Source organism: Sphaerodactylus townsendi, linkage group LG12 (genome assembly GCF_021028975.2).
Source record: "Sphaerodactylus townsendi isolate TG3544 linkage group LG12, MPM_Stown_v2.3, whole genome shotgun sequence".
Classification (NCBI taxonomy): Eukaryota; Metazoa; Chordata; class Lepidosauria; order Squamata; family Sphaerodactylidae; genus Sphaerodactylus; species Sphaerodactylus townsendi.
In genome coordinates this window covers 54,033,010-54,045,118 of record NC_059436.1, presented here as the reverse complement: position 1 = coordinate 54,045,118, position 12,109 = coordinate 54,033,010, and the positions used below count along the sequence as shown (strand labels likewise).

The following is a 12,109-nucleotide window of genomic DNA, read 5'->3' as shown; positions in this document are numbered from 1 at the left end:
CCTATCCTGTTTCTGGGCGTTTGGCCAAATCTCAGCATTTTTCAGGGTTCTGTCTAAAAGTGACATGCAGAAGTGATTTTGTCTCTGAAAAATAGGGGCAGATGTCAGGCCTGCAAAAAGATTTATTTTAGTTAAATATCAATCAAAAGAGAATAATTCTTACTCTAGTCTATGGTTATATATCTCTAATAATGAATATTAACCACATAATATAGTTCTCCTGAGTTACATTAACACCAACCAAAAAAACCTAACAGCGGCTCCTTCCGCACATGCAGAATAATGCACTTTCAAACTGCCTTCAGTGCTCTTTGAAGCTGTGTGGAATAGCAAAATCCACTTGCAAACAGTTGTGAAAGTGGTTTGAAAACGCATTACTTTGTGTGTGCGGAAGGGGCCACTGTGTACAAATGGCTGTTGTGGGGTCTCCAGGCTCTTCTGAGGCAGAGCACTGCAAGGTATTTTGCCATAGATGTGCAGCTGTAAACACTTTTTCTGGGCGGTTCACACCAACCCAAATAATACATGTGCAAGTGGCTGTTGTGGTTTTTCTTGGCGAAAGGTTAAGAGCAAACACGACCAGGCCACGGCCACGCAGCCAAGAGACCGACCGCAGCGTACTCTAACTGCTTTGGTCGCCTTGGTAACTAGGAACACGCCGTAACGGGGCGCGCGGGAGAGGAGCGGTCACGTGACACCCTCCTGCCAATCAAACCTTCCCAGCTAGTCCCCTTCCCGCCCGGCAGCAAGATGACGGCCGCGGCACAGGAAGCGGGTGTCCGGAAGCGGAAGTGATGCCCGGCAGGTAAACTCGGGGCGAGGACGGGGCCCGCGGCGATGCAGATGCTGTGGGGGCGCGCGCCCATGTGGGGCCTAGTGCTGGTGTTGTGCCAGCTGAGCCCAGCGGCGCGGGCGGTCGAGCCCATCAGCCTGGGCCTGGCGCTGGCCGGCGCCGCAGCCTCGGCTCTCACCGGCTTCATATCCTACCCGCGTCTTTACTGCTATTTCACCGAGTGCTGCTTGCAGAGGCCCGGGGCGCGAGCTGGAGCAGGTAAGGGGCGCGGCTGCAGGGGCCCAAGGAGGCGTCTTTGTTCTGTCAGGGATGGAAGGAGTGTAGGGGGGGTCTAGAGGTCTGGATGCCGTGAAGTCAGGGGACACACGGGTGCTATTGGCCAGTGGGAAGAGGAATGCCGTGACGTCACGGAAGGTTTCTGTTAGCGTAAGGCAGATAGGGTGGTAGGAGGAAGCATGATGGAATAGGTCAGTGATGGCAACCCAAGACCCACTTATTTATCGCAAAGTGCCAACATGATATTGAGACACTTCTCCTTGGAAGAAATCTATAATGCCCGAAGCCTAAATAAAGCCCAAAATATTCTAAGGGACCCGTCTCATCCAGCACACTCTCTTTTTAAACTGCTACCATCTGGCAGACGATACAGGGCCCTCAGAACTAGGACAAAGAGGCTTAGAGACAGCTTCTACTCTAGAGCTGTGGCTATGCTAAACTCCACTGCTTCATATTGATGTATTTGGGGCTGTGTAGGGATGGGTGGAGGATGATGATGTATGAGTCTGAAATTGTGTGCATCGAGGAATGCTGCTGTAAATTTCGTTGTGCGTGCACAATGACAATAAAAATGCTTATGCTTATGCTTAACATGGCAATTTAACCTGAATAGTGAGGTTTTAGTTTAGAAAAAAACGATTGGCTCCGAGGCGTGCGTTACTCGGGAGTAAGCTTGGTGGTAGTCGGTGGCTTTGCTTTGAAGCAACCGTGCAACTCTTCCAACAGGTGAATCACGACCCTAGGAGGGTTTACTCAGAAGCAAGCCCCATTGCCAGCAACTGAGCTTACTCCCAGGTAAAGGATCACGCTTTGGTTCTTTGCATGAGAATCAGTGGGGTTTAACAGCGCTTAACAGGGTTACCTACACTGCTTCCCCAAAACTAGGTCATAGGTTTAAATGCTAATAATCGAGCCCAGCAGCCCAGACCAGCCTAGATGTGGGGGTGGGGGGGCACTCTGTTTGCGTGTGGGCTCTGAGGGCTCTGAGTGCCACCTCTGGCACCCGTGCCATAGGTTCGCCATCACTGGAATAGGACCTCTAGCCGTGTTCACACATGGCAGTGAGTGCAGCTGTCTCTTGGGTGCACATACGTGTGTGTCTTTGTAAGAAAGAATTGACGCTTTACAAACAAAATGATGGACCAGTACTAGGATAAAAGTGGGTTTTTCATCATGCTTTGGCCGTTATGGGGTCTGAATGTAACCTGAGAATTACTCAATGCGGGTATAAAGAAAAAATTAGTGTATGCAGTGCAGAGATTTTCTGGATTCCCAACAGTGACAAAAAGATTCTATCAAGTTGGTCACCTGGACCATGGCAGGATGAGCAAGTCAAATTTCAGGAGTTCTTCCTTTTTGTGTAAGCACTGTATTATTTTGCTGGAAGCGATTCTGTGGACATTCACTGGAACTTGTGTTCTTATAAGGGGCTTGGACAGATTTATGGAGGAGAAGTTGATCTGTGGCTGCCAATCTTGATCCTCCTTGGTCTGAGATTGCAAATGCCTTAGCAGACCAGGTGCTCGGGAGCAGCAGCAGCAGAAGGCCATTGCTTTCACCTCCTGCATGTGAGCTCCCAGAGGCATCTGGTGGGTCACTGCAAGTAGCAGAGTGCTGGACTAAATGGACTCTGGTCTGATCCAGCAGGCGCTTTCTTATGTTCTTATCAATTTATACGATCTTAAGAGAAACCAGAGTATGTTCTTATATTCTTGTGACCTGGGCTTCTGATGTTGGGCAAAAGATTGTGGTTAGGGAAGAGGGCTGCTGGAGCCAGGTTCTTTGAGTCGGAGGAGATGGGCACTAGGTGCCGTGATGTCAGGGAAAGGCTCTGCTGTTCCGAGCTGTGGGTGCACAGCAAGGGGTGACTGGTTTCTTTCACATTACCAGTGATGATGCCTTCTTGGAAAGTAGTTCTCCCTCCAAGATGCACAGCGGGATTATTGTGACATATTCATCAGTGAAGGAAATGTTTTCTGCATGTTGCTTGTGCTGCAGTAGAAGGTGGCCTGTTTTGTGGGATGTTTTTGGTTGAAGGCTCTTTCAGCTTTGTCCCTCGTAGGGGCATTTGTCAGCATGAACATTGCCCCAATTCTGCTTCCAAGAAAAGAGTTTCATTTTATTCTAAAGGAGTGTGTGGCAGCTATTTGCTTGTAAGGGAGAAAACCAAAGGAAGTAGTTGGGGGCAGCGTTGGGGCAGAGTCCCTTGTGACCCAGCCACTAACAATCAGTGTTGGTGTTTACAGGCCCCACTGATTTGTTAGTCGCATCTTAGGTTTGACTCATCCTGCAGTGTGATGCAATGTGGAGAACTCGCTTTTATGAACGTAGAAGATTCCATGATTCTAACTTTGTATTTGGGAGAAAGGAACAAGATTTTGGGTGCTAAGTAGTTGTGGAGCAGTGGGTGTGGAGAAGGGAGAAATGCATGAGAGGTGCATGGTGAGGGAGGGCCCCCCAACTTTCCTAAGTCTGGGAACACCTTTGGAGTTCTGACATAATGTGGTGAGCTCTGCCATAAAATGGCTACCACAGGAAGTGAAGAACTGCAACACACACTGCCTCCCACAAATAGACGCACAAAAACACACACTTCAGAGGAGTGAAATATTCAGAGAAGGAAATGGTTTGGGGAAATTGAGGGAGTTTGAATGTAAACATTCTAGCCGTTGGCTAGGCTGGGAAAAGAGAATATTAGCAGGGTTGCAGTTATCCTGCCGTTCCTGCAGGGACCTTTGCATTCATCAGGGTCTTTCCCTTTCTGCCTTTTTACCTTCACAAAAACCCTGGGAGATCAGTTAGGCTGACAGGCAGAGTCTGTCCCAAAGTCACGGTATTGTCAGAAGCTTTCACGGCCGGAATCACTAGGTTGTTGTGGGTTTTATGGGTTGTGTGGCCGTGTTCCAGTAGCATTTTTTCCTGATGTTTTGCCTGTATCTGTGGCTTCAGAGAAGATGCCAGCCACAGATGCAGGCGAAACATCAGGAGAAAATGCTACTGGAACATGGCCACACAACCTGGAAAACCCACAACAACCTAGTCTACCCATAGGCTTCATGGAAGTGTGTGACTTTGAAGGAGGGTCTTCCTGGTCCAAGTTTGACAGCCTTTTCTTTAGAATATGCTGGTAAGAGGAAGAGAAAGTGTGTGGTGAGAAGTTCATCTAGAGTCGGACAGGAAGGTCTGAGTAGAATGACTCCCCTATATGGGTTTATTATCTGCCTTCCACAACTGCAGAAGCTGACTTTTCAGGTGAGGGAACCAGTACTTACACCTGGGAAAGAATTGCAGAGGGACTATGAGACTATACTCCTGTTTGCAACCCAAGATGCTGTGTTGAGCCCTGTGTGGTCTTGAGAGCTGATCTCCTAGTGCCAATTGGCCATCCTGGAAGGGGCTGATGGGAATTGTAGTCCATAACATCTGGAGTGCCAAAGGTTCGCCACCACTGTCCTAGTGGATCTCCCGTTGAAGGAAATGACTTCATATCTGTGGCTTGGTCGGAGCCCTCTAGAAATGGCAGGCTGACACGTAAAGGCACGGCTGTGGAAGTGATCCTGATTCCCATTGAGCAGATTGTTGTTCTTCCTTTCTAGTGCTTGAGGAGGAGTTGGACAAGAAGCTCTTTGGGCAGCATCTGGTGAAAAAGGTGGTTGTGAAAGCCGTCACTGGCTTTTTGAATAATGCGAATCCGAAGAAGCCGCTGACCCTCTCCTTGCATGGCTGGACGGGCACAGGCAAGAACTTTGTCAGCAAGATCATTGCAGAGAGCATCTACGAAGGAGGCCTCAACAGCAAATATGTCCATAATTTTGTTTCCACTTTGCACTTTCCTCATCGGCAGAACATCACCCAGTACAAGGTAATATTTACATCACTGAAGTATGACAGGTGTGCTTGGAAGACATGAGCTGTTTTATTACAGTGATTTTCAAAGTCCCTTTAAGGGATCTCTTGTGTTCCTCACAGGCTGAGTGGCTGACTCAATGAAAACATCCTTAACTGCATGCACTGAAGTCTATTTTAGCTGGCATTAATCAGTCAGGATTTGTGTTTCTAGATGGCCCCGAGGGGAAGAGGTGGTGTTCGATCTCTGGTGTTACACGGTGCTTTGGAAATGCCCCAGGGTCCACCCCCAGAATCTCTGGTATTTCCCAACCTGAGCTCAGGTGCTTGGACTACCCAGCTTGGAACATCCTCCACTGTAAAGCTGGAATGGGGAGGAGAGCCTTTATCGTCAGTTTTGTGTTTGCCAGACTGGTAAAGCTAAAACTAGGAAACTGTTAATTGCGCACCTTTATGCAGAGATAGACAAATATGCTTACCTGTTCTGACGTGTTTTAAATTCAGCCAGCTTCATGTGGGAGTTTGTCTTTGAAGTTTCTTTGTTGAACATTGACGGCTTTTAGGTTGATGTCAAAAAGTCTTGGGAGATACTGTAAGTCTGTATTCGCACATCACTGATCTTAGCAGCTAGAATGTATAGAATTCTCTCTCTGTTTTAGGACCAGTTGCAAATGTGGGTTCGGGGCAATGTCACTGCCTGCGCGAGGTCCATCTTCATTTTTGACGAGATGGATAAAATGCACGCAGGACTCATTGATTCCATCAAACCTTTCCTGGACTATTATGAGCAGCTGGATGGTGTGTCTTACCGGAAAGCCATCTTCATCTTCCTCAGGTTAGCAGAGAAGGTATTTCCATCCTTGGGTAGTGGTAGCAGACCTCTTGGCTGCAGTCCTGAAGAAGCCTCGAAGCTTATCTGGGAGTTCTGGGATCAGCATTAAGTCTCTGATCCTAGGTTTGTTAAATGCTTGGGACTTCACCAAGCTTTTCTTTGAGATCACACAGAACTGCAGGATTGCTGTTCTTGCAAAAGAGAAAGGTTGTTGACTACCGTAGATACTCGTGTATAAGCCAACCCATATATAAGCCGAGGCACCTAATTTTACTGCCCAAACCTGGGAAAACTTATTGACTTGGGTATAAGCCCAGGATGGGAAGCCGGGAGGCAGAGGGAGCTCCTTATTTGGGCAGTGACATCAAGGCTGGGTTTGACAAAGCCCAGCTGGCCGGCAGGCAGAGTGAGCTCCTTATTTGGGCAGTGACTCCCCCTGATGTCACTGCCCAAATAAGGAGCTCCCTCTGCCTGCTGGCAGCAGGGAGGTTGCCCCGCCCCCAGTCTCCTTGTGATTGATAGAAAATGGTGACTCGTGTATAAGCCGAGGGGGCTTTTCTCAGCCTTTAAACAGGGCTGAAAAACTCGGCTTATACGTGAGTATATACAGTACTTTTTTTTGCAGCAATGCAGGGGCTGAAAAAATAACGGAAGTGGCGTTGGACTTTTGGAGGAGTGGAAAGAGACGGGAGGACCTGGGACTGCGAGATCTGGAGTCTTCGGTGTCTGTGTCTGTTTTCAATAACAAAAACAGTGAGTTACACCAGCAAGGGCGATAGTGGTGTGCATTTACTTGAGAGCATGTAGTCAACTGCTTACTAAAATATGATATGAAGAAATTTAAGCCAGGCAGCAACAAGGCTTCCTGGTTTGACAAAGAATGTGAGCAATTCAATACAAAAATCCGCCAATTGTATCGATGTTATAAAAATTCCCGATTTCCCATGATCTGGAATCAGATTTCCCAATGTAAAATCGATCTTTGCCAATTAATGGCCATGAAACAGCTCGGGTACAGCAGTAAATATTGGTGAATGAACTACAACGACTGTTGCACTCTGGCTGTAACTAATCTCTCAAATGCATATATATACATAAACTTATATCATTGTTCATCTTTTATATTTCATTAGTTATAATCACAATCACATCCTATTGTTATTTGAAAATATGTGATTGTGATTATAACTAATGAAATATAAAAGATGAACAACGATATAAGTTTATGTATATATATGCATCTGAGAGATTAGTTACAGCCAGAGTGCAAACAGTCGTTGTAGTTCATGAAACAGCTTGAACATGCCAAATCACAATGGGAGCATTTACATTCTGCTGTTATCTCCAACAATACCAAAAATTTCTGGGCCTTGGTCAATAATTTGGACCACAAAAAGTCTTCCACGTCTAGCTGTATTTCCCCAGATGTCTGGTACCTACCGGTACCTCTTCAAATAGGATTTAGAAAAACAGTGAATCTTAAGCAGAAATGAATGCATTTGGATTTCAGACCTGTAATTAGGGAAAAACCGTCCATTTTAGGACATTTCAAATGTACCCATTGCAGTATGTGCAATCAATCCCTGAATACCAAAATTAGAACTTAAACAGACATATTTATGTCGACTACGAATGTTACACTCAAGAATCGCGTTACTGAAGAAGATATTCATTTGAAAATGGCGTATTAATGCATATTAACGCTATTTGGGGTTTGATTTATCCGGTTTTAACACTCTTGTTACAACTATTCCTTCCAAGAGGAGAGATGCAGTACAAGTGTTCTCAAATAGCCCCTGCTCTATGGCTTCCCACGGCTGAAGCGGCTACTTTCCCTCCTTCCTGACTCTTTTCTCTTTCGACAGGTGGCTTTTGGCACAGCAGCCTCATCGACAGGAACCTCATTGATTACTTCATCCCTTTCCTTCCCCTGGAGTACAAGCATGTGAAAATGTGCATCAGAGTTGAACTTGAGTCTCGGGGCTACGAGATAGATGAAGAAATCGTGACCCAAGTAGCAGATGAGATGACCTATTTCCCAAAGGAGGAGCGGATCTATTCTGATAAAGGATGCAAAACTGTATACACAAAGTTGGATTTTTACTTGTGATATTTTTATGATCTCGTCCTCAATGAAGAAAACGAACCCAAGTGCAGAATTTGAAGGATTTCCCCCTCCCCTCACCCACCATGTTTAAAAAGGGTTTGAAACAATGTAAATAGACAGTATCATTTGTTCTTAATTTAAGCAGGGGGTGGGAGTGGGTGACCCTAATTGCAAAATAACCTCAGCCTGGTGGCCTCAAGTGTGAGAACTCTCGGTGTCTCAGTCCACCCACTCCTGAGCATTGTCTTAACAGTGCCTATATACTGTGAAGCCATTCAGATGGTTGCTTTCTTTGAGCAGTCGTCTGTCTGCTAGGCTGGGGCCTCGTGATTAGGTGTCCAGTTGATAAGAAAGCAGAGGCATTCTGCACTGGGGACTTAAAGCAACGATTGTGTGATTCCTCTGAAGAAATGAAGGCAATGCTCTCCAGCCTATTAGGCCTATGGGGTGTTTTTATATGAAACCAAACTTGTGGATTCTTTTGGTTGATATTTCAAGATAGTAACTATCCGCAGATTTCAAACTGCTGGGGAATGTGAGGGAGTCCCTTTGGATTTGATCAAAGGATTCTTCAGGAACCCCTTACTAGCAGAAGAGGAGGGGGTCCCCTTTTCCACCAGCATGCACCTTACTGGCAATCTGATCCCCTCTCTCCAGTGTACAGCCCTGCAAAATTCTGGGGTGGTTTCCAGAATACCCCTGTCATTTAATGTAACAGGGAGACCTAGCCAGGATCCTCGTCTCCACTGGGATGACTCTTCCAGAATGCTCTTGAGTGCACAGTGGCTGTATGGGGGTCAGGTCGGGGCTTCCCACCAAAACACGTACCTGAAGGTAGGATACTTAAGACCACCACTTACAATTGCAGGATCATGATTGAGGACCCTAACAGTGAAGCCGAGCTATCCTTCTCCACCAGTATTTCAAGCGCAGATGATTAAGAACGGTCTTCGACAGTCAATCAGACAGCCATTGAAGCCTCGGTCTTCTCTCCTGTGGAGTTCTAAGTGAGCAGTTCCTGTGTGCCTGGTTCATGTCTATCTTACGTTTCCTGGTGAAGAGAGGCAGGGAACGGGGGAGCTGGATGACTTTTAAGAGAACTGAAAGCATTTCTGGGAAGATTTGTACACTTTCCCAGTTGGTGGTGACAGTCTTGGCGGGCAGTCCCGGGCACCAAACCCATATGGGATTTTGCAATAAGACTGTGTGTGGCACACGGGCTTTGTCCTAGGGAGGGGCAGTAAAAAGCAAAATAAATTTGGCTACAGAGGAAAAGCGCTTTAGGTGCTGCTTTCCTGGAGATCTACACATTATGGTAAATCAACCTCTTTGTTATCTTCCAGTGAACTCTGCATAACCACGTTCCAAGTTGCTTTTTGCTGGTCTGAAGCTGTTTAAGGGGCTGTTTTCTGCCAATAGGCTGCTCTAAGGGTGGGCTTGTGCCTCTGCCTGGCAGCATCTGCGGAACGCCTCCTGGCGCAGGCCTTGGACTTTCTCAAGAATAACCCCCATGATACAGATTGGCCGCCTGGAGGAGATCAGCAGGGTTTTCTACTTTTGCTTTTTGAGATAAGGTGCAAAGCAGCATTCAGATGGACTCTTTGGGTGGCAATCAGTGATCTACCGGGGCTTGTATCCTATTTGTGTGTTGTAAAAAGGTAGATATGTATCCTTTTTACCTTAATGTTGTTAGCTACCACCTGGCTTTGTGGGAGGAAGCATGGAGTATGTTTGGCTAAATAAAAATGGCAAAAACTGTGGGGTCGCTGTGCAGTAAGCAGCAGCGTGTATAGTTCTCTGTTCTCCCTTCACTAACAAGCACAACTGACCCTGTGTCCGGCTGTCACTATGGGCAGGACTGCTGCTGCTGGCAAGGATGGGAAAACGCCTATCAAGACATGGAGGCCGCTATGCAGGGCTGCCCCAGAACCACCTCTTCCTGTGCAGCTCCAGAAAGGTTCAGGCAGGTTGTATTCCGTGCGCCTCTGCAGGATGTGACATTTGGGCAGCAGAGGTCAGGTAATTGGCCATGGAGATAAGCTCCAGGGAACACACTGGGAACTCTGTTTTTTGGGGGCAGATGTAGTACTACATTTCCCCTGTTGAAACCCCGCCCCTCACTCACAGCTGTGGTTGGGAGCTGGCCAAAAAAGATGCCCCTTTTCTCTGTGGTGATGGTGGAGGGAAGTGCTGCCAAGTCATAGCTAACTTACAGTGACCCTTCACAGGGTTTTCAAGGCACAAGATGTTGAGAGCCATTTCCTGCCTCTGTGTGGCAATCCTGGACTTCCCTGGAGATCTAGCCAGGGCTGACTCTCTGTAGCTTACAAGTTTTAGTGATATTGGGCTAGGCTGGACCACCCAGGTCCCCCTGTCAGGCCTAAAATCAAGTATGGGGTGCAGATTCAAGCGCAAAAACCCTTTAAGGGACTCTTCCCCCTCCCCCCCAATATCAATGTGATGAAGGAATGAAATAGAATGACTTTGCAGATCGCAGCTCTAGTACGGTCATGCACAATGATCATGGTGCCAGTTTTTGTTTAATTGTAATGGTTTGTAAATCTCCAAATAAATTTCGGTTGGCTAAATAGCCACGTGCTTGTTGTCACATCTGTGTAACATCATCTTTTGTGCTGGTTCACCCCATGCTGGAAAGATATTGGGATAATAGTTGGCCTTCTCTCATCGGTGTCAAAGCTACACTCTTCATATCTACAGTCTTCCACAAATTAGTGGGACGGATAACCTCCAATGATATATCAGACAGGCTTTAAAAGGGCTTTGGTCCTCAGGACCATTATTTAATTCTGGGAGCTCCCTTATGTGGTTCCCCAGGGCTCAGTGCTGTCCTCTATGTTGTTTAACATCCAACTGAAACTACTGGGAGAGGCCGTCAGGGGGTTGGGTTGGGCTGTCACCAATATGCGGATGACACCCAGCTCTACCTTTCCATTCCACCTGCATCAGGGGAGGAGTTGTCTGTGCTTGACCGGTGTCTGGAGACTGTCATGGGCTGGATGAGGGAGAATAAATGGAAATTGAATCCTGGCAAGAAGGAGGTGTTGTGTATCCTGAATCCCAAGACCTGGGAGATTAAGGGGCACCCAATCCTGAATTGGGTGGTTTTACCCCTGAAAGATAGGATGTGGGACCTGGGGTTATCCTTGATCCACCGCTGTCACTGGAATCCCATGTGACTATGGTGGTGAGGAGGACCTACTAGGTTCTCCAGCTGGTTTCCCAGATCCGCCCTTACTTGGACCGGGGTGACCTGGCCAGTCATTCATGGGCTGATAACCTCCCGGTTAGACTGTTGTGATGTGCCTTTGAAGATGGTCCAGAAGCTGGAGTTGGTGCAGAACATGGCAGCTCAGGACACCATCATATAACACCCGTCCTGAGGGAACTGCATTGGCTCACTGTTCACTACCTGGCCCAATTACCAGGCGCTGAGGTCAGTGGGAGGGGCCCTCCTGAGAGTCATATCGCCTTCTGCTTTAGAATACTCTCTCCCCTAGAACAGGGGTCTGCCCTAGAAGTTCACTGGGCACCAACTCTGCAGGAGTTTAGGTGCCTGGCTAAGATCACCCTCTGTACCCAGTCATATGGCTGACCCCTTTTGAGTGGTTCCCCCTCCCTGTATCAACTTCCCTGGGTTTTAGATTTTTTAATAATTGTTTTTTTTTATTGTGCTTTTTAAATTCTATCCCACCCAGGGACTCTGGTGATGGCTGGGAAATAAATTTACAGAAATAAATCATTCTAGCCCACTTAGCTGAAATATATACCTTCTCACCAAGAGGTTAAAAAAATGTTGAATTTATAGACCTTAAAAGAGCTTTTGACACTGTATCTAGGAGCCGGCTGCGGGGAAAACTGGAACATGCATCAATCGATAAAAGGCTGCTTTGGTCAATAAAAAACTTTATTCTTTTTGTAAGGCCTGGGTTTGCTGCGGAGAAAAGGAAGAACTTCTGGAGTACTTCTGACTTGTTGGGAGAAACAAAGCAAGGCTGTCTCTTGGCTCCCCTACTCTTCAATCTGTTTTTGAACGATGTCACAACTTCTTTTGTAGAGTTTCACCATTCTTATGTCTCATTCTCAGATCAGTCTGAGAAGACTTTTAAAACATTTCTTGAAATACTGCAAATCTGAGCAACTTCAGGTCAACTACTCAAAATCAAATATTACGGTATTTTCTAAAACCAAGAAAACCACTTTATGACCTGGAACATTGAGAGCATAGAACAAGTCT

At 46.8% G+C, this 12,109-nt stretch overlaps 1 protein-coding gene across 1 annotated transcript; it reads left to right on the top strand.

The window, feature by feature from the left end:
* The first annotated feature begins 772 nt into the window (after positions 1 to 772).
* Positions 773 to 10,462, top strand: LOC125442034 (torsin-1A-like). The gene is made up of 5 exons (XM_048513132.1): positions 773 to 1,051; positions 4,666 to 4,931; positions 5,575 to 5,750; positions 6,373 to 6,500; positions 7,613 to 10,462. The coding sequence occupies exons 1-5, from the start codon at positions 838 to 840 to the stop codon at positions 7,855 to 7,857; spliced, it is 1,029 nt and encodes a 342-aa protein (XP_048369089.1). The 5' UTR covers positions 773 to 837; the 3' UTR covers positions 7,858 to 10,462.
* Positions 10,463 to 12,109: the final 1,647 nt, after the last annotated feature.